Source organism: Musca autumnalis, unplaced genomic scaffold (genome assembly GCF_047663935.1).
Source record: "Musca autumnalis isolate F117 unplaced genomic scaffold, ASM4766393v1 scaffold_3, whole genome shotgun sequence".
Taxonomy (NCBI): Eukaryota; Metazoa; Arthropoda; class Insecta; order Diptera; family Muscidae; genus Musca; species Musca autumnalis.
The window spans coordinates 249,075,463-249,102,480 of NW_027411866.1; the positions used below are offsets into that span (position 1 = coordinate 249,075,463).

General features: G+C 34.1%; 1 protein-coding gene and 4 non-coding genes across 9 annotated transcripts in view; all 5 read right to left on the minus strand.

The window, feature by feature from the left end:
• Positions 1-27,018, minus strand: part of LOC141399276 (uncharacterized) — a 157,389-nt gene that overhangs the window by 21,203 nt on the left and 109,168 nt on the right. For all 5 annotated transcript variants that reach the window (XM_073977749.1, XM_073977748.1, XM_073977747.1 and 2 more), the window contains 2 exons: positions 492-912; positions 216-426 (listed from right to left, as the gene is read on the minus strand). In XM_073977749.1, coding sequence (XP_073833850.1) covers positions 216-426; positions 492-912 — 632 coding nt within the window. The remainder of the gene's footprint in view (positions 1-215; positions 427-491; positions 913-27,018) is intronic.
• On the minus strand, positions 2,265-2,356 carry TRNAI-UAU (transfer RNA isoleucine (anticodon UAU)). Its single transcript is given in 2 exon segments — positions 2,265-2,300; positions 2,319-2,356. It is a non-coding gene; the product is annotated as a tRNA-Ile (tRNA).
• TRNAI-UAU (transfer RNA isoleucine (anticodon UAU)) lies at positions 7,790-7,881 on the minus strand. The gene is given in 2 exon segments: positions 7,790-7,825; positions 7,844-7,881. It is a non-coding gene; the product is annotated as a tRNA-Ile (tRNA).
• TRNAI-UAU (transfer RNA isoleucine (anticodon UAU)) lies at positions 11,129-11,220 on the minus strand. Its single transcript is given in 2 exon segments — positions 11,129-11,164; positions 11,183-11,220. It is a non-coding gene; the product is annotated as a tRNA-Ile (tRNA).
• Positions 17,098-17,189, minus strand: TRNAI-UAU (transfer RNA isoleucine (anticodon UAU)). The gene is given in 2 exon segments: positions 17,098-17,133; positions 17,152-17,189. It is a non-coding gene; the product is annotated as a tRNA-Ile (tRNA).

The window sequence follows — 27,018 nt, forward strand, 5'->3', positions numbered from 1 at the left end:
AGCTACATTATCTGGATAACGCGCATAATGTATGTACATTATCTTCTTAACGTGGATAGTGTATTTACATTATCTGATTAACGTGGATAATGTATTTTCATAAACTGGATAACGCGGATAATCTATCCACATTATTATGAAAATGCATCTAAGCCACTTGATTATCTATCTTAAATAAATTGAAAGAATTATCTACCTTAAAAATAAATACCTACCCATCTAAAGCCAAAATTTCACTACCCTCATAAGCCTCACGCAAATCCGAACGTCTCACAAGCAGATTGATGCGTTCCCTATAATCTCTTGACTTCTGTTGGAATCTCACGGAATTTTGATTCGCCAAATCCATGGACCATTTGTCATTTAATATTTGGAATTTACCACGGAATATTCGATCAGACAATGGTTCCGGTTTGAAGTAGGTATCTGCAGAACAAGAAAAAGAATTAATGAAAATATTTCAATTTACCAACTATGTAAATCATGCTTACATCCCACATAAACAAAAACCCCAGCCACCAACAGAGCGACTAGAAATCCTGCAATCACAGCACAACCACACTTCTGGCTATCTCCCAGTTTTCTTCGTGTGAAACGTATATCCGAGTCTGTTGATAATACCGATTCGGTTTTCTTTCGATGTCCAGCACTTGGCAGATGATGAATGTGACCATGACCATTATGAGTGTGGCCATTGAGGGAGTGATGGGGTATATCTACTCCCACAGACATACCACCGTTTCGACTGGGCGAATGACTGTGGGCAGCCTTGTGATGTCGGGTGCAGCGGGTATTGTGAAAAACTTTTGGTACTTGTGTTGTTGTGGTGGCCTGCGATGCAGCACTACCACTACCGCCACTCACACCATTCGATGAGGAATCACGTGGTGAACTGACATTTGATGGCATACCCTGGAAGAAGAGAAAACATTTTGAAAAGAAAAATTAAGATATGTTTGTACTGAGAAGTGAAAGTTATGGACAAAATGTGTAAACAAATTTTGTAATAATTTCTTAGGACTAAAAACCTCTTTATGGTTATGTAAATTATATAATTATGTAATTTGTAAGTACGGAAGTATTTCATTAACAATTGACTGTTAATGATCCATGTCTGAAAGTCATGGTTATTAATAGATAAATTAATTTGTTTGTTCAAAATTAATATTGTTTACATTCAGGCCTGTTCAAATTGCATGACTCTTGTGAAGGCCTTTGGTCGATTTTAAATCCAAATAATCTGCATATTAACGGGGAATGCACGTAACATGGTATCGGCATGCATCAAATGCTGTAAAATTTACTACCAGTTGAAATAGCAAAACTAAACCATGCCTACAGTGTTTAAGGATTACATGGCACATTAATTATTTGAATATGAGAATCCATTCCAGCTTATATAAATGGCCTGTTCCTGTACTTTATAAAGTGGTAAAAGTCGTAAACGATTTTACTATAAATTTTGTGTACGGGAACGCAAAATGTGTAAAAGTGGTAAAAGTTGTAAAAACTTTTTAGTTCTGGAACAGAGCTAAAGATATACAGTGATAAAGATGTGTAATTGTACAGTTTCATTTCAATCAAATAACCTCACAATACCGATCTCAGTAACTTTTGCATTATATTTTATATTCTCTTAAAAAAATACCAAATTTCAGCAAGTTTGCAAAATGTATGTCCATCTATAAATGGCACATCATTTGCCATTTATCATGGAAAATTTCATTAATAAAATTTCAAGACATCTTACAGACAGGCAATTCCACAAATTTCCAACTAATTTGCATATGTATGTACAACTCATACCAGTTGAACATTGAATTTTTTTGGCACCCATCATCATCTTTTTGAATGTTGTAAGACACAAAATTGAGACAGAGGTTTCGACGAAGTGAACACCTGAAATAAATTGCATGTGAATCTACCTTCAGTTGTTCGTAACTACCATCACAAAACACCATGAAAATTAGCACATCAACAATGGAAACACTGGAATGGATAAAGGAATTTAAATAAAAAAGGAAAATTCCACCCTTCTCAAATTCAGAGAAGTTCATTCATTCAGCACATGTGAAATATAATACAAAGTCGGATCGTTTTTGACTGGTTGATAATTATAATTTTCATAATAATTACTGAAGGGCAATGAATAAAATATTTCTTTCTATTAAAGGTATTTCCATATGTATGTTATTTTTGTAACAATGATCCATTTCAATGAATATTTAATTTAAAATAAAATAAAAAAATAAAAAAACAACCACTGCTCCAGGTGAGGCTCGAACTCACAACCCCGGCATTGCTCACAAGTTACTGATTATAAGTACCGTGCGCTAACCAATTGCGCCACAGGAGCTGTTGACGATGTTGTGGCTAAATGTTAAGCGGTGATCGACCTTGAAATTTGTTTCAATCTAGGATCAATCAATATTGAATTAGAATTTTGAAATTAATTTTTTTTTAATTTTAATATTACTAAAAATGTTAAATTAAAAATAGTTTTAATTAAAAAAATTATGTAATTCCTTTATAATTGAATTTGTTTGGTTTACACCAAGGCGAATTTAATAAGGTGATCCAAGAGGTGAATTCGGGCTAACTCAGGCCGTAGCCTTCATTTGCTATCCACACTTTTTGAGCCTAATATCCAAAAAAGCATAAAAGAAAACGTTAAAATATTGTTCTCAACCCTGCAAACATTTCTCCAACCTGTGTAAGATTGTTGGCTCAAATTTATCTTCTGTGATTCCCAACAGCGATCATTTGACGATTGTTTACATTTTTTTCTTAGATTTTTCAAAATGATCGTCCTAAAGAATAACAGAATACCCTTCTGAAAGAGCAACAGATGATTGTCACTGACATTTTTGATTTGGTTGTATATAATTCTCATATACACTTTCTACAGAACATCGATATAAATGTCACATATAATATTACTGGCAAAATGCCCGCTACTTCGTATGCGGAAATGGAATATACAAATAAACGATATGTAATACATATGAAAATGGTGGACACTGAAAATGTTGATGAACTAATACGTATTTTAACTGATATTTAATTTTATTTAAGTACTACTCGTTTGCCTTTAGTTCGAATTAAAAAAAAAAAACATTATCGCAACCCCACACATCAACAGCGAGCCACATTTTAAGTTTCAGTCCACGTTTTATTAGAACTGTACTTGTATTTTAAAGATTTCATCCACATTTATCCACCGAAGTATCTGTAATTTCGGAGTTTGTGATTCATTTAAAAAATGTTACTTATTGCGCACGATTTGACATGGTCCCTATACAACACTTAATTTTTTTAAACATTTTAATTTAGGCCTTTTTGTTCTCAGTGGATAAAAACTTTCTAAATACTACTTTCGAAAAAGTTCAGAAAAAAAATACAATTTTGTTTAAAAAAAACCTTTGAATTTTCGATTTCAGTAAATTATTTAGAAGCCGCCTTCGCGTCCCCATCCACGGTATTACATGTAGAAACATTTCATACATTTTAATGGCGGATTTCATTAAACATTCTGATTCAATCTCAACAGTGATCTTCATAACTAAATTCATTTATCGGTTCACTCAATACCTCTGCTTCAATATTTAGTGCTATTTAATAATTCTAGTTCACTTATTGTACTACCACCTTTAACAGTGAATCTGACAAATATAGAATAAATCAGATTTCCCCTTCTATTCCTTAGCCCAATACCAAATTTATTCACTTTCGTACTTTTCACACACTAATTATACAATTCCAGCTTCACCCAACACCAAATTTAGTACCATTTTGTACTTTTCGTATTTAAAACACCAACTTCATACCTAATTTCAGAAATTGTATGAATTTCTAAAACTCCTTATCTAAACACCAACATATACCCTAATACAAAAATTCAAAATTCCATTTATATACCTTTATGCAACGTCAAAACGGTACCAAATTTAGTACTTATAATAGGAATAACATGGTGCAAGAAAGAAGGTGATACAATCGTACCAACTGATGTCTTCATTTGCTGTCTAAACATTTTTTAAATCAAAAATAAATAACAAATATTTCTCTTCTATAAAAAATATCTGTACAACATCTTTGTTTAAGCTTCGCGAATAATATTTTAACGTTTTCTTCTAACATTTGTGGATATTTCGCGCAAAAAAAATTTGAAAAAAAAAATGAAGACTACAACCTAACGTCAACTATTGGATCACCTTGTTAAATTCGCCTTGAGGAATAAGTTCCAAAAATTACATCCCTATATTCAAAACTATATCCCAACCGCGATACTCATTTACAGCTGTATCTGTTCCCCGGAAAACAATTATAGCAGTGTTTAGTACTTTTCGTATAGATAAGTACGAATCTCCAAAACCTCCTCCTTATTTGTCTCCACTCTAAATGGCAACTGCTATCCTAATAACAAATTTCACAATGTTAGCACTGTCCCTTTACACAATAACAATTTGAACCAAATTAGGTTGCATTTAGTAATTTTGGTTCACTTATGTTAGATATATTCACTATACATCCATATCTCAACCCTACAAACTAAGAGCGACCAAATTTCAGAATTCTACCTCTATTCATATACCAAATTTAGTACTACATAAATCCTCCACTCCAACAGTAATCTTAATTCCGAATTTCAGTATTCCACCTCTATCCGTTTACCCATATCCAAATCATAATTCCAAATTTTACGATTCCCGCTCTATTCACTCACCAAAATCCATTTTGTACCAAATGTAGTACCAATTTGTACCAAATTCAATACTTTTCGTACACAAACATAAGGATGAAATTCACAAAACTGTATCAATCTAACACTCAAACAGTAATCTTAATTCTAAATTTCAGGATCCTACTTCTATCCGTACACCCAAAACCAAATTGTACCAAATTTTGTACCATTTACTACTTTTCGTACGCAATAAGAAAGAATTTCCAAAACTATCTCAATCCTAAACTCCAACAGCAATCTTATTTCCCAATTTCAAAACTTCATCTCTATCCGTTCAATCAAATCCAAATAGTACCCAGATTTCAGCGCTATTAGTTCACCCAAATCCAAATTGTACCAAATTAAGTACTTTCCGTTTCCATGAAAACTACCTCAATCCTACACTCTAACGGTAATCTTTATTTCATATTTCAGGATTCCAGATCTATTAGTTAAACCAAATCCAAACTGTAAAAAATAGTGTCATTTAGTACTTTTCGTATCCATAAGTACAAATTTCCAAAACCACCATAAACCCACACTCCCACAGTAATCTTAATCTCAAATTTTAGGATTCTACCTCTATCCTTTCGCTCAAATCCAAATTGTACCAAATTTAGTACCATTTAGTACTCTTCGCACCCATGGGAATGAATTTGCAAAACCAACATCCTACACTCCAACAGTAATCTTAACTCCAAATTTCAGGATTCCAGCTCTATCCGTTCACCCAAATCCAAATTGTACCAATTTAGTACCATTTAGTACTTTTCGTACCCATAAGTACGAATTTCCAAAACTTCCTCAATCCTTCACTCCATCAGTAATCTTAATTACTAATTTCAGGATTCCATCTCTATCCGTTTACACAAATCCAAGTTGTACTAAATTTAGTACCTGTTAGTACTTTTCGTGCCCATAAGTACGAATTTCAAAACTACCCCAATTCTACAGTAAACTGTAATCTTAGTTCCATATTTCAGGATTCCAGTTCTATCCGTTCACCCAAATCCAAATTGTACTAATTTAGTACCATTTAGTACTTTTCGTATCCATGATTACGAATTTCCAAAACTCCCTCAGTCCTACACTCCAAAAGTAATCTTAATTCCAAATTTGAGGATTCCAGCTCTATTCATTTTAACGAATAGTACCATTTAGTACTCTTCGTAACCATAAGTACGAATTTCCAAAACTATCCCCATATCTCAATCCTACTCTTCAACATTAATCTTAATTCCAAATTTCATGTATCAAGCTCTTTCCCGTTCTCCCAAATCCAAATTGTACTAAATTTAGTACCATTTAGAACTTTTCGTACTCATAAGTACGAATTTCTTAAACCATTTCCTTTTAGAAGCGCCACCTCCCAACCTTGATTTCCATATAAAATGCCAAGATTCTAGCTATATCCGTTCAAAATATACAATTGGTAATAAATTTGGTAAATTTTAGTACTTTTCGTACTTTCGAATTTCCAAAAACCCTTTAGTACATCTTTCTAACTCTCCGTCAGTTACCCTCACTCCAAATTTCAGAATTCTAGCTCTTCCCGTTTGCCAAATACGAAGGGTACCATATTTAGTACCTTTTACTACTTTTCGTACCCTTCTAGTTCGAATTTCCAAAAACCCTACGCACCAATAGCAACCCACACCCAAAATTTCAAGATTCTAGCTTCAGCGGTTTCGTCTGGGCGATGATATGTCAGTCACTCACTGAGCTCTTTTATATATATAGATAAGAATTGACAAACACATGCCCAGGTTTTGCCTAGATTAACTAGAAAGATAAAGAAGTGAATGGAGAAACAGTATTTTAACTAACACCCACCACCATCAACATAAGGAATAATTAAAAATCATAACAAAACAGAAAAGAAAACAAAAGGGGTTAAACTCAACAACAAACCAGTAAGGAAAGGATCAAAGTCGGCGGGGCCGACTATATGATACCCTACACCACTGTGAATATGTAAAATATAAATCGGAGCTATATGCAGATCTTAACCGATTTTGATATAATTTGGCATATTTATTTCCAGACCGAATTCAGTCACACATTCCAAATATCATTGAAGTCGGACTTATATATCGTGTTTGGAGCAGAAAATACACGAAATCGGCCGAAAATATATATGGGTGCTATATCCAAATCTGAACCGATTTCGATATAATTTGGCACATTTATTTCTAGACTGAATTCAGTCACACATTCCAAATTTCATCGAAATCGGACGTATATAGCGTGTTTGGTGCAGCAAATACGTGAAATCGGGCGAACATATATATGGGAGCTATATCCAAATCGGAACCGATTTCGATATAATTTGGCACACTTATTTCTAGACCGAATTCAGTCCCACATTCAAAATTTCATCAAAATCGGACGTATATAGCGTGTTTGGTGCAGCAAATACGTGAAATCGGGCGAAAATATATATGGGAGCTATATCCAAATCTGAACCGATTTCGATATAATTTAGCTCATTTATTTCTAGACTGAATTCAGTGTGGTGTAGGGTATAATTAGGCCGCAGAATCTATCAACAGCATTTCGGCCTGACCTTTCACAATAAGCTGGGATTCTGTAAACAAGTCCATAATATTATCTATGAGTCAAATACATATATTGACTTTTTCGTACAAAGTCATTTTTATATGGGAGAAGAATTAACACGGCTGTTTATATATATTCTGGATTTTGAATCTTTAAGAATATTTTTTGTTTTTATTATGTGTACTTGTAAGGACAGCTATATGTATGTATGTACATATATACATAATTTTTTTTTCTCAAACTTATGTTACCGAATTTACCTACCAATCTCTCATGGTACAAATACACAGGTAGCCGCATCAGCAATTGTTGGTAACATAAGGTGTCAAAATTTGACATCAATTCAATGCACTTGACACATTAAGTTACCATCAGCTGGCATGATAATGTTACCTGTATTATTGTACCATGCAATCTCTTATAGAATACTATTTTGTTATTAAACGTAATTTTGTTCCCATAAAAAATAATAAAATTAAAAAAAATAATGAGTTAACAAAAAACACCTGCTCCAGGTGAGGCTCGAACTCACAACCCCGGCATTGCTCACAAGTTACTGATTATAAGTACCGTGCGCTAACCAATTGCGCCACTGGAGCGCTTGCCCACTTTGTGTCAAATAGCGTACATGAAACCGCGCCACATTCACACAGTCGGACGAAGTGCTAAGAACAAATGTGAAACGATGGAATTGAAACATTTTGCAAATGAGCGAAACGAATGGCAGAGAAAAATTGTAAAGTGTTGAGGATGGTGTGTGTGTGTTTGTTTCAGTTTGTCTGATAAAGAATGTTGCCAGTCAGCCTTTTAAAAAGGGTAGTTTCTTTGGTGTGTTGTAGAATATGAAATTATTTTTGGTTTGTTCCTTTACTTTCGAAAATTGTAAAACCGGCAATAGTAGTAAAAGTTGTAAACTGCTCCCATATGAATCGTATGGTGTCAAAAGTAAAGGAACGCTTTTCGAGTAAAAAGTGGTAAAACTTGAGGATTCTTGCACGTAAAGGAACAGAGCATTTATTTTCTTATTAAAATCATATGAGAGGCGTCTATAGTTTAAATCGAGAAACTAATTTAAGGCGAGAACACGATGGATTTTTGTTGCTTATTTTTTTCCGCCTGGCTTCAAAGCGCAAAAATGAAATTGTACTGTTTTCAATAGGACATACCACAACGAAGCGAGGCTTCAGGCCACAAAGTTGAAAATTGTTAAACGTTTTAATTCTTCGCTTCATTTTTGACATTTCGTTTTGACATTCAATTTGATACAAACACGTGTTCAATATGAACAAGTAAAAAGTATCAGTCGGCTTTGCCGACAGAGATATACCCTCAGCCTGTGCAAATTGAAACACTTTTTTCACAAAAAACTTATTTAGGGGGTTTCAAAATTTTGGTCGTATGAACCGACAAAAATGTTGATTGGGATTAAAGTTCAAAAATTTTGCGGAAAAGATACTTAAAGGAATGGACCGACATAGAACATGGGGGTGCCATAAGGGACTTTTACACACTTTGGGCTGTTTTCTCAAGAGGTATGGACTTGCCCCTGAAACAACTATTACCATCGTAATTAAGGCAGCGAATGTAAGTTGCTGCAACAAAAATCAAAGTGACTCAATAGCAGGTCTTAAAGTGAACTTATCCAAAATTTTGTGTGGGAGGTACGGGATGGAGTGGACAAATATAGTCCATGTTCGAACCTGATCTATATCTGGTAGATATTATGAGAATATGTAAAGTATGGAGCAAATCGGTCACTCCCATCAAGAGTTATCGTGCACACAATTTTTCCGAACATTTTTGAACTTTTGTGGGGTAGGTACTTGAAGAAGTGGACCGATATGGCTTATCTACGAACTTAAACTAAGTTTGGAAACAATATTACGAAGGCCGGAATCGGCATATCCGTTCGAGAATTATCTTTCGCTTCCACCCATAAACATGGTGTCATAGGGTTTGTTTTTCAACTTTCAGGCTATTTTCTCAGGAAGTATGGACTTGCCCCTGAGGAAACTTGTACCTTCGTATAGGGGACAGTGAATACAAGATGCTACAACAAAAACCAAGGCGATTCGAGAGCAGGTCCTAAACTGAACTTTTCCGAAATTTTGTGTGGGAGGTACTCGAAGGAGTTTACCAATTGAGTCCATATTGGAACCTCATCTAAGTCTGGTAGAAATTTCATAATTCGCAAAGTGTGTATCAAATCGGTTACTCCCTTCAAGAGTTATCGTACGCACAAATTTTCCGAACATTTTCGAACTTTTGTGTGGGAGGTACCGGAAGGAGTGCACCGATAAAATCCATCTTTGAAATTGAACTAAGTTTGGATAAAATATTACGAAAGCCAAATTTTGGACCGAATCGGTAGATCAGTTCGAGAGTTATCCTGCGCTCCAACCACTACACATAGGGTCATAGGGTTTTTTGTAACTTTCAGACTATTTTCTCTGGAAGTATGGACTTGCCCCTAATGAAACTTACAGCGTCGTATAGAGGACAGCGAATACAACTTGCGTAAACAAAAAACAAAGCGATTCGGGACCAGGTCCTAAACTGAACTTTTCCGAAATTTTGTGTGGGAGGTACCCGAAGGAGTGGACCGATTGAGTTCATATTGGAACCTCATCTAAGTTTGGTAGAAATTACACGATGTGCAAAGTATGGACCAAATCGGTTATTCCCTCCAAGAGTTATCGTGCGCACAAGTTTAGCGACAATTTTTGAACATTTGTGAGGGAGGTACCTGAAGGAGTGAACCTATATGGCCCATCTTTGAACTTAAATCGAATCTGGACAAAATATTTCGGTACCCAAAATTTAAACCGAATCGATTGATCCGTTCGAGAGTTATCGTGCGCACCAGCCAGACAGACGGACATTGCTAGATCTACTCAAAATTGTCTGAAACGGATATCGTACAAACATACTTGGGGTCTAAAACCATTATTTCGATGAGGCACATTTTTGGTCGTATCAAAGTGTAAATACCCTCTTAAGCCTAAAGGCTGAGGGTATAAATATAGAATTTGGATGTAATTTTTATGTATTAAAAAACTGGACTCCACAACACATAATTAATATAATAAAAATAATTACTTAAATAAAGTAAAATTAAAGTTAAATCAAAGATGGGTTTAGTTTATTGCAACCTAATACCATTTTGGTAAGATAATTGGTCTGTTCCAGTACTGCAAGAATCTACTAATTTTTACTATTTTTTTTTTCGAAAACATAAAGGAAAAATTGTTATCGTAGTAAAAAGTATTAGCTTCTTGCAGGTTCTGGAACACAGCAATTGTAACCAAAACTTTCAGCCGAAAATCGGGAGGTATCGTTGTATGAGGGTTATATCAACACTAGGACTTATACTGACAAATTCCTGAGAGGAAGTTTTGTAGCAGCAAGGAAGACTAAATACCAAATTTCAGCCACTTTGGGTGAAATCTTAAAAAAACCGAAAAGCATGAACAGATATATCCCATTTTTCAAAACACTTGAAACCATGTTTGATCTTGCACAGAAATTTAGCACAGATAACTCTTTACAAAATATTTTCCAATTAGTTATTTTATTTATTTATTTACTTTTTTGTGCAATAATCCTTTTAAGTTGGGATGTCAAATTTCAATAGGCAACTTAAAACGCATTGTTCTCGAAACTATATGTTTTCAGATGTGACACTTTAGTTTAACTAAAGCAAATGTAGTTGAGAAATTAATTATCAAAATATGCCTGTAAATTGTTTTCTATTGATATTTTCGTATTTTCAAAATTCTATCATCCAGAAAAATTCCACTTTACCAATATTTATTTTTAGAGAGAAAAATCAATAAAAAAAACAACTGCTCCAGGTGAGGCTCGAACTCACAACCCCGGCATTGCTCACAAGTTACTGATTATAAGTACCGTGCGCTAACCAATTGCGCCACTGGAGCGCTTGGCGGGGCGCTGCCAAAAGGCTGATATGAATATATGGTGGTTGTTTGTGACACACATTCAGACACACCTAGAACATTTTATACACAAAATTGGTATGTTGTGGAATTGAAACTGGAACACAGAGGAATGAAATGACGAAACATTTGAACAGTGAAAGAGAGCGAGGGAATGTAATCAAACAGAAACAGTACGAAAAGAAATTAGAAATGGTGGTAAGGTAATGTGGACGATGTTGCCATTGTATTTTGTGGTTAAGACGAAAGGTATTGCGAAGGGTAGTTGGGGAAATTTGCATGGAAACCTATGCTTGACGTTTAATCAATGGAAGTGACAGTTGAAATCGAGTGGATTTCGTAAATGTAAACCAAACATTATTCTTTTTTATTTATGTACATATTATTTCAGAGCAAATGTTATAATACGGATTTATTAAATTCAGCGGATTTAAATTGTCTATTACTCTATGATGTGCTATCATAGTGTCTTAATTAAGAAAAAAAAAAGCAAAAGAAGTGCAATAATTAAGATATGTCAACTTCAGATCCAATAGTGGTCCCACTGTAAAAAACACCTTAAATATCAGGCAGTATTTTTCATTTAATGTTCTTATTTATTTATTAGTTTGTGCTGCGAAAAATGTTTAAAAAATGGCTTAGGCAATCACACAATGCAGTGGACAGACATTTATTCATAACAGCAATTCACTGCCAGAGAACTTGTTACGAATTTTAATTGGCACCCGCTAACCAAATGTTTTCGGAGTACGCAGCTAAATGTTTTGCAGGTTTTTGTTCTGAACTAATTGTTGGATTTCATCCAAAAAGGTTTACCAAATAAGCGTTACAATGACCTCAACCAAGTACATATTGGTTGTTATATTTTTCTCCTTCTTCTAAATAACGCACATTCTCTTTACGCAAATTGAATTCAAACAATGGTGATATTGTTTTAAACGGTTTAAATGGGGATTTTTTATTTAAAAAATGCGGAATATTTATTTAAAATCGATCAACAACGTAATTAAGAACATTATTGGTGTTTTGGGACTTTCCGAATATAAAAATGGGAAAATAAAGTTAGATAAATAGATATTTAAAATTTATTAGGTATTAGGTACATATTTTTGTCCATTGCCAAACTGACTTCAGAGGTGGGTGCCACTCCAGATAGCGTATTATATAGAATACCTCAATACTCTATATTTGACCTTAACTCCAAAAATATGTAAAAATTTAAAATACATTTTAGGATTAAAGTTGTCCCTCATCTGAGTTTATGCAAAACTTTCCCACAAACCTTTATTTGAGAAGAAGACAAAAGTTTTCTCCACTAAATTTCACAATAATGTTAGGTTTACATTTACGAAATCCACTCGATTTTAACTGTCAATTCCATTGCTTAAACGTCAAATGAAATCCAATGGATTCCAGATGAAACTTTCACTCGATTTCGTAAATGTAAACGTACTATAAGTTTCCAAAGAAATGAAATACATACAGTCAACAAATAAAGTCTATATACCTATACCTCATAAATCTCGAATTTTAAAGGTAAGGAAACATGGACATTTTACGAATTATCGAGAATTACGATTTAATGTGGAAGGTTCAAAATTCGGAGAAAATAACAACGCGAATCGAATGTAGTTTTGTATATTTGGGCTAGAAAAACAAGGAAATATCTTTAAAAAATTCAATATTAGGTTTTATAATGAAAATCTTTGAGAATATACTTCTTCTTTGAGAAAATAATAAAAAATGCTTTTATTTTTCGATATATTAATTGTGTTATAAACGAATAAAGGCAATACCTAAATTATTCAAATTTGAAATACATGTATTTTGTTGTTGTTTTTAAGAACGAACACGCAACAGGCACTAATTTAGGTTTTGCTTTAAAATGTGGGATTACGAAAAATACCAACGAACGTTACTGGTTTCTAAACAAAATTACTGAAAAACAAGTAAAAAAGTGTCAGTCGGCTTTGCCGACAGATATATACCCTCAGCCAATGTGAAGCGAAACTTACACTTCCGGACAGATCGAATATATTTAAGGTCTCTTCAGAATTTTGTGGACCTTTTTGGACATTTGAACTAGCCGACAAAAATGTGGATTAGAAATTAACTGCACTAAGACAAAAATGTTGAACTTTTGTAGGGCACGTACCCTTAGGGAGGACCGGTATGGTCCATTTTAGAAGTTAAACTAAATTTTGATAAAATATTAGGTGATCCAAAGTTTGGACCGAATTGGTTGCCCCATTCAAGTGATATCGTCCTTGCATTTTAGTGACATTTTTAAATATTGGGGAGAAGTACCGAAAGTTGTGGACCGCTATTGCCCATGAAACTAAGTTTGGATATAATATGACGAAGACGAAATGTTTGACCAAATCGGTTGAACAGCTCGAGAGTTATAGTGCTCCGACCGCCACATATGGTGACATAGGGGTTTTTTACACCTTTATGGCTGTTTTCCCAAGAATTATGGACTTGTCCCTGAAAAAAACTTTTACCATCGTAATGGAGGTAGCCAATGCAAATCGCTTCAACAAAAATCAAAGTGAATCGAGAGCAGGTCTTCAAGTGAACTTATCCGAAATTTTGTGTGAGAGGTACCAGAAGCAGTAGACAAATATAGTCCATATTCGAACCTGATCTATAACTGGTAGATATATTAGAATGTGCAAAGTATGGATTACATGGGTCACTCACTCCCTTCAAGAGTTATCGTGCTCAAAATTTTTCCGAAAATGTTTGAAGTTTTGTGGGGGAGGTACCTGAAGGAGTGGACCGATATAGCACATCTTCGAATTTAAACTATTTTTTAATAAAATATTACGAAGGCCAAATTTTTGACCGAATCGACAGATCCGTTCGAGAGTTATATTGCGCTCCAACCACCACACAAGGTATCACAGGGGCTTTTTGCACCTTTCCGGCCATTTTCTCAGGAAGTATGGACTTGCCCCTAAGTGAAGTAAGTGAATACAAGTTGTTGCAACAAAAATCAATGCGATTCGAGAGCAGGTCCTAAACTGAACTTATCCGAAATTTTGTGTGGATTGAGTCAATATTGGAACCTCATCGAAGTCTGGTAGAAATTTCACGATGTGCAAAGTATGGACCAAATCGGTTGCTCCCGTCAAGAGTTATCGTGCCCATAAATTTCCCGAACATTTTGGAACTTTTGTGGGGGAGGTACCGGAAGGAGTGGACTGATATAGCTCATCTTCGAACTTAAACTAAGTTTGGACAAAATATTAAGAAAGCCAAAATTTGAACCGAATCGGTTCATCGCTTCGAGATTTATCATGCGCACCAGACGGACGGACATTGCAAAATCAACTCCAAATTGTCTGAACACACATTTCCTCCAAACATACTTGCGGTCTAAAACCATTATTTCGATGGGGCACATTTTGCCCGTATGAAAGTGTATATACCCTTTCCAGCCTAAAGGCTGAGGGTATAAATATATGTTTTCTTTTGAGCAATATATAAAAGTATTTAGCGTAAATTAAAAAAAAATCAGATGTTAGGCCATGTTTTTTCTTTTTTTTTTTTTGGAAAATTGACCACTGTGCAGAATCGTTTTTTTCCTGGTTAAAATTCTGTAACTGAATCCGTTCCTGAATTCCATTCCGAAAATCTGGCGGTATACGGTTCTATGGGGACTACATCAAAACGTGGAGCCTATACCGACGAATTTTCAAGATAATGTTTTCTAGCCTCAAACTAAATTTCAGACATTTCGGTAAGATAATATGGCTACAACCTTCAAAATACCGAAAATCCGGAGGTATGGAGCTATACTGAAGACCAAATATCACATTTCAGCCATTTCTGTACCAAATTATAAAGCTCTATCTTACATTGTGAGCTCTATCTTACATTTTGACCTAAGGACGGACGGAAATTGATGTAGCGACTTTATAGGGTCTCGGACAAATATTTCGATGTGTTGCAAATGGAATGACAAATTTAATTTCCCCCATATTATTGGAATAGATTAAAACATATGAAGTAATTTTAATACTTGTATCCATTTGATATATTGTACCAGTGATATATGTAGGTCCTCAAAAATACCACCAATTTTTTATTGCCGAGCATTTTTGTCCCAATTTAAAAAAAAAAATATATATATGTATCCCCATTTTGACGTATAGTATCACAATTCTGGCAACACTGGCGCTTCATATTGCAACCTAATATAAGGTTGTCGTTGAGGCCGCGATGAAGTGATAAGTTTTAAGTGGTTTGTGCGCTCTTTTGCTTATAAGAGAAGTTTAAGTTTTATCATTGCCATTCCGTTTCCACATTATTCGTCATGAAGAGCTTCCTTGCAACAAGTGGATAATATAACCAGAATTAATCAATCCACTGGATTTGAAATGTCAATTCCTTTGCGTATAAAGAAGGATAAGCCGGCGAAGAGTTTTAATATAAACAGTCTATAAGATGGATGAAGAAAGGTTCTTTTACATTTTATTCGGCGTCCATTTTCGTCCTTCGTTATATTTCCTTTTTCTACTACAATTAAAGAAAACGATTAAAATCGATATTTGCTCCTCGGATCCCTTTCTACTAACGCAACCTGATTAATTTGGTTTTCAATTGTTCGACGTGAGATCATGGCTGCCACATTTGACGATTTATCGTTAATTTGACGATTTTTTTGATCAAAAATTGATAAATGACGATTTTCACCCAAAAACAGTCAGTGAGTGCATTGTCTCAATTTGAACTGCTATATCTCAAAAACGGTAAAACCTACGAAAATATCATAAAGGTCAATCTTGTGGAGAATTTTCACAGCTACAACACTTTCTTTAGGCCCATATGACTCGTGGTTTCCAAACAAAATCGTGAAACCCTAAAGAACCGCTAAAAATGTGAACATAAATCGCGATTTATTAGAAAATCCCTCCTGCGTTTTTTTGTTTCATGATATTTCTCATCTATGAGCATTGTAGTTTCAGAATCTGCAAAAACTTCCCAGGTGTAAGCACCTTCCATTTAAAATTAGTTAAGGCGCACCGTGAACAGTGTAAAAACGGCCAAAACGACACAAAACTTTACCCAAACGTTGAATGTGTTTTCAGCTTTAATCAGTAGAGATTTGTGGTGGTTTTTGACACAACTTTTCTGTAGCGAGTTTTACCTCGTAACGGTTGGCATCCCTGGTGCACATAATGATGGCCCCCAAAAGTATGCAGAAGAAAATATTGTGTCGACAAGTCGGGACAATTTTTACACTTCTTAATAAACATTAGCTCTGTTCATTCTGTTAATGCACTTTTCTAATGGTCAAAGGAGCAAAAGATATAAACTACTCTCATAAAAATTGTGTCGCTTTTTCAGTAAAAGTAGCAAAATATGGAGATTTTTGCATGTAACGGAACATAAAAAAGGTTTGTTCACAAATTTTGCTACATATTATACATACGTAATAGCAGTTTCCAATGTCATTCCAATACGTTTCCCCCTATACCCCTACTCTCATCATCCATCCCCCTCACATTCTTAACTATTTTTAACATAGGGACAACAACAATGTGTCATTCACAACTGTTATACATTATTGTGACCAACGAAACAATGCGATTTTTATATTTTGTAATACATTCTAGAATCTTGGATGATGACTCAATACTTTTATTCATTCATTATTGGTGGAATGACATGCCGACAAAGTTCATTTTGTCGCCCAGCCCCAACAACGCTTCAACATTTCGATGACGATGACATTTCTAATCTTTGGCTGTTATCGCATTATTTTTTTTTCTTTTGCTCTACATTAGAAAGTCGCGTGTGAAAACATTTCATTTGCAATGCAAATATTTTTTCTGAAATAAAAAACTCCACTGCTCCAGGTGAGGCTCGAACTCACAACCCCGGCATTGCTCACAAGTTACTGATTATAAGTACCGTGCGCTAACCAATTGCGCCACTGGAGCGCTTGATGAATTTTTGCCAAAAGCTTATAAAAAGCTATGCTACAGCAACAACAATGGTCATCGCAGTAGCAGCGACAACAACAACGTGACGACGCCGCTAAAAAATGTTTATTTTTAGATTTGCAAAAAAAGAAAAACAACAACAATATAAACAAACAATAAACATGAGGAAGCGACATCAACAAGTGGTTGTTTATTCCAATTTAATGAATGAACGGATGGTATTCTGAAAGCTTGGGAATTGGGTCGATTCGATTTTGGGTTTATTCATAATTAAATTAGTAATTTTAATTAGTGTGGAGAATCAAAGCGAAGAAAGTTCATTAATGAAATATTTATTTAAATTGTGCTTAAAATTGATTACTTTTCAGAAGCTTATAGCCCGTTTAGACTATACCCATATACGATGATTAAGGGCATTATCTCGATTTAAGTGCTTAGTCCACCCAAATCCACCCCGATTTACCATGCAAAATTAAATCAACTCAAAACTTGGATTTGTTTTAAATCAAACGTTAAATCGAAATATTTTGATATACAACACAGCTTTTTGCTCCTAAAAATGCAACTATTGCAGTCTGTACCAATATTGGCAACTATGTTCATGTGTCGTTTACCTACTAGGGTTATGACTTTTTGACCTTTTTTCTCAAAAATGATTTCCTGTAGGGAGAGTGAATAAACTTTTGCCTATTAAAAATTTGCTCCAACATTTTTTTCCTGTTGCACGAATAAGTGACATTTTGCCCATTAATGACTAAAATAATTTTTATTCCATTTAAATATTGAAAAAGGTCCAGCACAAAGCACTTTCAATTTATGTGATACATGGAATAAAGCTATATACACTGACTCAAACAATTGTCCGTACCCCATACAACTTAAATTATATGTGATTATAATTCAAAAAATACTTACCCAAATCGAATGAAGTGATTTGATTTTTTAAAGTACAACAAGAAGTAATAAAATTTGCCAATTAATAATAAAATAAAAAAGGAACACTTTTATTTTTAACGAAAAACTTAAAAACAGTTCAAAATATATACTCAAAAAATTGTCCGTACCCCATACATATGTATTTAAAAAAGGTATATTTTCATGATGTATGAAGTCCTTAATACTTGGTATGATATCCTTTAGCTTCGATTACATCTCTTAAGCGATTTTTCACCGATAAAGCCAATTTTTCGGTGGTATCCGCACCAATATTCCGCCATTCTTGAATAATGACATATTTCAGCATTTGCTTGTTAGTTATTTTATGCTGTCGAATTTTTGTTTCAAAAATACCCCATAAATGTTCTATGGGATTTAAATCTGGGCTCTGGGGAGGATGAGGCAACTCTTCTCTAACGTTGTAGAGGAGCCATTATCGCACAACCATGGAACTGTGCTTTTTTTGTAATTTTGTATCACATATTGGACAGATGATTTTGGTCAAGAAACATTTTTAGAGATTTCAAGATAACTTTTTCCTTCATTATGCAGTTTAATAATCAATTCTTTTATGGCAATAGGAATCTCAGAACTATTTTTATTATTCGAACTCATATTACAAAGTTGTTACAACACACTACTCAGACAAAGTACTTTATAAGACTGGGAAATTGTCTAATTTTACCTCAACTTCAAAAAATTTAAGATCCGTTATGTTAGAGAAATTAATATTTCTCTCTGGACAATGATCCGATTGAATAAAAACAACAAAAATGAAAGAACCGTTACACAAGATTGAGCCGTACGGACAATTGTTTTAGTTAATTTTTTGACGTATTTTTTTGTTTTTTGTATTAAATTATAGTGAAACATATTTATTTAATTATTAGTTTTCAATTATTATAAAGAATTGTTGTACTTTTAAAACAAAATTTATTTCACTCCAATCGAGTAACTATTTTTCGAATTATAATCAAATATATTTTCAGTTGTATGGGGTACGGACAATTGTTTGAGTCAGTGTATGATATAAAATGATATATACAGTTAGGCAAGAAATGTATTGCAAAAACCAAAATTGTAGAAAATTTCATATTAAGTGTTAGTTTATGGCAACAAATTACATATGTAAAAACTATACGGTTTTTTTTGCAAATCTCTTGCTATAGGTCCTTACAACAATATTCCGTCAAAAAATGCAAGGGTTATTTGCGATTTATAAAAAATACGCTCAAAAATAAGAATTAACTACTACTTGGTGGTGACAATAAAAGTATTGCAAAAATTACCAAATCGATGGTTTCTTCGAGAATTACCAAAGGTGTGTTCCTTAATGAGTTGTCTATCCACATTGGACAGTCATTGGAGCATTAATGAGCTTAGTTAAACCAAAAATTAAGGCTCGGTATGTTCCACTCTAAGGATACTGGTTCCCCGATTTTTAGTAAATCTTGATCCTACGTTGGAGGATGTTTTTGGATTTTTTTGTTAAATTGGACCCAAACATTTTATGAGGGTTGATATTAGGATGTTGACCCGATGTATTTAAGAGTTTTGTGTTGTTATATTACATCAGCAATTTACACAAATAATATTAACATGTCATTATCTGGTCTTTGGAATTGTGGTAGTTGACTTTGTTTGAGCTTTTGGGATCGATTTTTCTGACTTTCAGACTAATGACTATTAAATATTTCTTAATGATGTCAGTGGGGATGTCTTCCCAACCATTATTATATCCGTGAACCCAATTTCGCATACTATTTTCCATGGTAAAGAATATAGTACCAAAATATTCGGTATTCCAGCTTCTCCAGTAGCGGTTTAATTTCCATATTTGATGGGTTTTATTGGATTTGGCGCAATTTTTTGGATTTATTATGATAGCGGAGGATAATATCTATCCGCTTAGTAAAAATTAAATCATATCAATACCATTTACAGACGAAATAGTGCTCTGTCGTAGGTCGTTCCAAAATACTACACTGGTGTCAGTTTTTTCCATATACTTTCCAGAGGTATTTCGAAGTTCTCAAATCCAAAATCGGACTGTTTTGCATTGTTCCATTTTCCTACAATACATATTGAGTCAAATATTCATTCTTTGCCTACTTGCCTGTGGCCTTTTCGTCATTGTTTATTGTTAATATGGTCCCATGCGTTTTTTACCTGTCTGAAGACCCTCCATGACGTCATTTTTTATACCCTCAGCCTTTAGGCTAAGGAGGGTATATACACTTTGATACGATGAAAATGTGCCTCATCGAAATAATGGTTTTAGACCCCAAGTATGTTTGGACGAAATGTGTTTCAGACAATTTGGAGTCGATCTAGCCATGTCCGTCCGTCTGTCTGTCTGTCTGTCCTGCTGGCTGGAGCGCACGATAACTCTCGAACCGATGAACCGATTCGGTTCAAATTTTGGCATTCGTAATATTTTGTCCAAACTTAGTTTAAGTTCGAAGATGGGCTATATCGGTCCACTCCATCCGGTACCTCCCCCACAAAAGTTCGGAAAATTTGTGCGCACGATAACTCTTTAAGGGGGTAACCGATTTGGTTCATACTTTGCTCATCGTCAAATATGTACCAGACTTAGATGAGGTTCCAGTATGGACTCAATAGGTCTACTCCTTAGGGTACCTCCCACACAAAATTTCGGATAAGTTCAATTTAGGACCTGCTCTCGAATCGCTTTGGTTTTTGTTTTAGCAACTTGTATTCACTGCCCCCCATACGACGGTACAAGTTTGAGCAGGGGCAAGTCCAAACTTCCTGAGAAAATAGCTTAAAAGTTTCACAAAACCCCTATGACACCGTGTGGGGTGGTTGGAGCGCAAGATAACTCTTCAACGGATCTGCTGATTGGGTCCAAATTTTGACCTTAGTAATATTTTGCCCAAACATAGTTTAAGTTCAAAGATAATCTATATCGGTCCACTCCCTCAGGTACCTCCCCCACAAAATTTCAAAAATGTTCGGAAAAATTATTCGTACGGTAACTTTTGAAGGGAGTGGCCGAATTGGTCCATACTTAACACATCTTTATATATCTACGAGATATAGATCAGGTTCAAATATGGACTATGTTTGTCCACTTCATCCAGTACCTCCCAAACAAAATTTCGGATAAGTTCACTTTAAGACCTGCTACCGAATCACTTTTATTTTTGTGGAAGCAGCTTGCATTCGCTGCCTCAATTATGACGGTAAATTTTTTTTCAGGGGCAAAACCACACTTCTTAAGCAGACAGCCCAAAGGGAGTAAAACCCCCCTATGGCAACGTATGTAGTGGCTGGAGATCGACTTCCATAATGGTCAATGTCGATCCATTCTTTTAAGTAATTCCCCCGCAAAACTTCTGCTCTTTAATCTAATCAACATATTTGTCGGTTCATGAGTTCAAAATTTTTAAAACCGACGTTTTATGGGAAAAAATTGTTTCAATATACACAGGCTGAGGGTATATCTCTGTCGGTCAAGCCGACTGATACTTTTTTTTTACTTGTTATCACTGAACTTTATTACATTCAATACTGTTAGTGTATTATTAGCCGCAAAAGTCATAAAAATACATAATGACCGCAAAAATTTGCAAAAATTTTATAGTTTTATAGTACTGATTTTCCCGTTGCAATACTTTTAACCTTTGCATATGTTGACGGAATATTGTTGGAAGGACCTATAGCAAGAGATTTGCACAAAAACCGTATAGTTTTTACATAATTTGTTGCCATAAACGAACAATTAATATGAAATTTTCTACAATTTTGGTTTTTGCAATACATTTCTTGCCTAACTGTATGTAATAATAATATTGGTGAGAAACAAAAGCTTATGTCATTCTGGATATGTCGTGTGGTTTTAACGATTGTTTTGAGTTATTTGTATGCTTAAAGTGACTCCAAAATTTTGTCCAAAAAGTAAGCAGGTTAAAGTTGTCTTCATTGCTTTCATTGGCAGCCAGTTTTGGTCATATGGACAAGTTAAGGTACGTCATAGGGCAAATACCGCCTTGGCCCCAAACATACAATTTCAAAAGTAAAGCACAGAGGAGACTCTGTTGTGGTATGGCGTTGTATGAGTGCTTCCGGTGTAGGAAATCGTGTCTTTACCGAAGGAATTAAGGATAAGATTATTTAAACATTATTTAAACATTCTGAAAGGATAATTTGAAATTTAGGCGCTGAAAAAATGGGATATGGAACAACATTCCAATTTTATCAATATATGAACTCGAGCACAAATCACATATTTTTCCAAAATGGATGCTATGTAACTGTCCAAAAGTGATTCAAACACCTCCCCGATCCCCGGATTTGAATCCTATAGATAATTAATGGAGTATTTTAGAGACAAATATAAAAAATCGTAACATCTAAAGTATAGGAACACTGAAATATGCCTTGCAAGAAGAATGGGGAAAAATTCCGATATCTTGCCCCGAAAACTTAGTTAAATCTTTGCCAAAAAGGCTAAAAGCTGTAAGGGATAACAAAGGATGTCATACCAAGGGCTGAAACCCTAAAAAATCCTTTTTGTTTCATGAAACTTTTACAGCGTATACTTTTCACTGTGAGGTAGAAATCAATGTTGTTTAACCATTTTTATTTTTTTATCTAAATTTACCTGAATTTCGCTAATTTTATTTTATTATATTTATAATAAGACCCTAATGTAAAAATATAAAAAGGAATAAAATCGCTATCATTAACCAATTCTTAGCAATCGCAGTTTTAATGAAAGAAACTGAAGTGGATACTTTTGACTGTGATTCACTGTAAATTGTAAACAACATATTTAATAGCAATTTGTCAGATTATTTTTTGCAGTATTCCATTCCATTTTTAATTTTCCAGCAATTCTTTTTGCAAATTCGCGTATGTATACGTAAACAAAGATCAGCTGACTGGCATCTTATATCATTTTAGACTAGTCTAAACAACTAGGATTTGAAAGTTGGATTTAGAAATCGAGTCGATTTAAAATGACTAGTCTAAACGGGCTATAGCAATCATCAGTTTTGTTTTGTGTGTGTTAAATTTAAGACCATATGATTCGCTGCGTGAAGTGAGTTCATTTACTAGTTTTTGAGGTCCGGATATACTATCGGCTAATACTGTGGTGTCATCTGCATATCGGATGATGTTAATATATGTAAGCACAGTTTAGTTTTATTCCTTCTTTTTTATATGTGACGGATTCTTGGATTCTCTCAGAGTATACATATGTTAAACAGCAACGGAGATAAGATACAGCCTTGCCTGACCCCTCTTGATATCGGTATATCGTCGGTAAGATTGCCGTTGACATCAATCTGTGCAGTTTGATGCCAGTACAGACTCCGAATGCACCTGAGTTCTTTGTCATCTATCCCAATTGACGAAAGTATTTCCGCCTTAACTAACTTTAAATGAAAGGTGCTTACACCTAGGAAGTTTTTGCGGATTCTGAAAATGCAATGTTCATAGATGAGAAAAATCAAAAAACAAAAAAATCGCCGGAGATTTTGAAATATGTAAATCGTAAGTGTTATCCTAATGGGACTAGAGATGTACCATTTAACAATTTAGAAATAGCAACATCATTTTCAAATATAGAAATCCTACCTAATATTGATGCAGATTTTTTAATAATCGTCCTGACGCAGATGTACCATTTAACAATTTAGAATTGCACCATCATTTTCAAATATAGAAATGAACGTCACTTTTACACATCCTCCAACAGAGGTTATTCCCATTGCTCCCAACGGAGATATAGAATTGAATAATATAGAAATGGACTTTGAAGAACTATTACGTGTTTATGAACAATGTACAAGAGAAAATTCAGATTCAGATACCAATACTGTAGAAAGTAATAATAATTTTATTGAAGACCACAATCTTAACATGTGAGACAATGGCGGTGAAGAAGATGAAGATGATGTTACACCCACTGCACCAACATCCCTGAGGGAACAGACAGAATTAGAACTTTGTTCGGCTAGTCGTTATGATTGTAACATATACAAACACGGGTGGGAAATTCCTTCGTCTATCGAAATAGCAAATACTTTCCCCAATAATACAATGTGTTTCGATCCAGAAATTAAAAATATTCTTTTTAGACTTTTTTCTAATAAATCCGAACATGAAAAGAGATTTTCGTTGGCTATTGATGAGATCAATGTAACAAATAAAGGAAAAGCATATGCTTTTCTTCTGGTACCAATGTATAATAATGACATTGGGCTCATTATATGTGGTATTGCGGAATCGAGTACATATACTGTGGATATTCTACAAAATACGTTACATACGGTATTATTAGCAGCAGATGAGATTGGAGTCAATGTGATAAAAGTAATATTTGATGGACATAATAGGCATGTATCACTTTTAAAAAATGTAGTAACAGTTCAAAACATGTATGAGGTTCCACCTGGGCACATATTGCGCTGTGGATTGGATACTATTCATGGATTGTGGCACTTCACCAGAAACGTCGTTGCTTCTCGTTTAATGGTGAACGATACACCTGTTATTTACAATAGAGAACTCCATACGACAGTCAGCCGCTATTTGTATCGCAAGTTTGGTTATATGTATGTACGAGATTTTTTCTTTTGACGTCGTAAGAACAGCCTTGACTTATAAAGAAGGTGATTGTGAAGCTTTAAAAGAATGCATAAAAATTATTATACCTCTTATTAATGTACTTCAACATGAAGAAATATTTCAATTTGAGAAAAAAAAGAAATATTTCAGAATACTTTGCATTATTTAAATGGCACGAACTGTTCACGTCATTTCAACATATCTATAGAATCAATTATTTCCGATTAGGAAGAATTTGGAAACATGATACAGTGGAAAATTTTTTCGCACAGTGCAGGCAAAGGATTCGATGTACTCCAACAATAAAAAATATGTTATATACAAAAAGAAGGCAGGATACCATTATTAAATTAAGGTAATCATTAGATCCCACATTATTTTGGAAAGAGAATTGTTTTTCACAAGAGCTAGATTAAGAAAATAGCCCTTTATTACCTTTGACAAATTTTTACTTTATAGTTTGCAAAAATAACTATTATACATTGGCAATTTTAATTTAATTAATAATTAATATTTATTACAGAGAGATTACCTATTGCTTATTATTATTAAATTGGGAATTGGGTCTATTCGATTTTGGGTTCATTCATAATTAAATTAGTAATTTTAATTAGTGAGAAGAATCAAAGCGAAGAAAGTTCATTAATGAAATACAGTCAACCAAAAAAGTCTACATACACCCTATAAATCTCGGGTTTTAAGGGTAAGGAAGCATTTTTATGAAAATCAAAGTACATAGTTCTATTTCATATCCTTACTAAACAATATTAGATACAACAAAAATATATTCCATAATACGAATAACGGTAAATTCTATAAAAACTAAAAAATTAATAGAGAAAAAGTGTACATACACCCAATGAAATATAGATATTACCGTAAAATTTATGGAATAAGCAATACAAATTGTACATTTTTTTGCTCTAGCAAATGCCTCTGGTTGTTAATGATATCTTTTAGGCAAAATAGGAACATATTTGTTGATTAATTGCCGTTATTTCAGGCCAGATTTCGCGTATAGCTCGTTAAAGCGGACCCTTGCAGATTTTTTTGAGTTTTTCAGTCTGGTAGTTTATGAAGCCTCAGAAAATACAGTGGGACTGATAATTTTTAGATCCTAGAGCGCTTTGAAGTTGTTCTTGTGGATAATATATGCTCCTAAGCTTCGCTAAATATAAGAATTCCTAAGTTTTCTCATAAATTTTATAGTTTTCACAGCATTCCAAGGGGAAAATTACATGCAGAAGCCATGGAATTACCTTGCAATAAGGTCTGGTACGATCCTCGAGCATCCACTGAATCAGCAATGTAAAAGTATCCAACATTTATAGCGCTTTAAGTGACCCTAACGATCATAATACGAGAGCATAGTAGTTAACAGTGTAAATTTCATACAAATGTCATGCATTCTTTGGTAGTGGTTTTATTTTGATGCTTTAGAAGCTTTAGGAGCGGGTTTGTAGAAAAATATTGTACATTTCTGATTGAGTTAAGGTCCAAAAATTATATCAGACCTTATTACATGGTAATTCCAAGGCTTCTGCATGTAATTTTCCCTTGGAATGCTGTGAAAACTATAAAATTTATGAGAAATCTCAGGAATTCGTATATTTAGCGAAGCTCAGGAGCATATATTATCCACAAGAACAACTTCAAAGCGTTTTAGGATTTCAAAATTATTAGTCCCACTGTATTTTCTGGGGTTTCATAAACTACCAGACTGAAAAACTCAAAGAAATCTGCAAGGGTCCGCTTTAACGAGCTATACGCGAAATCTGACCTGAAATAACGGCAATTAATCCACAAATATGTTCCTATTTTGCCTAAAAGATATCATTAACAACCAGAAGCATTCGCTAAAGCAATAAAATGTAAAATTCGTATTGCTTATTCCATAAATTTTACGGTAATATCCATATTTCATTGGGTGTATGTACACTTTTTCCCTATTAATTTTTTAGTTTTTATAGAATTTACCGTTATTCGTATTATGGAATATATTATTGTTGTATCTAATATTTTTTATTAAGGATATAAAATAGAACTATGTACTTTGTTTTTCATAAAAATGCTTCCTTACCCTTAAAACCCGAGATTTATAGGGTGTATGTAGACTTTTTTGGTTGACTGTATTTATTTAAATTGTGCTTAAAATTGATTACTTTTACTATGTTCATGTGTCGTTTACCTACTAGGGTTATGACTTTTGTACCTTTTTTCTCAAAAATGATTTCCTGTAGCGAGAGTGAAAAAAAAATTTTGCCTATTAAAAATGTGCTCCAAAATT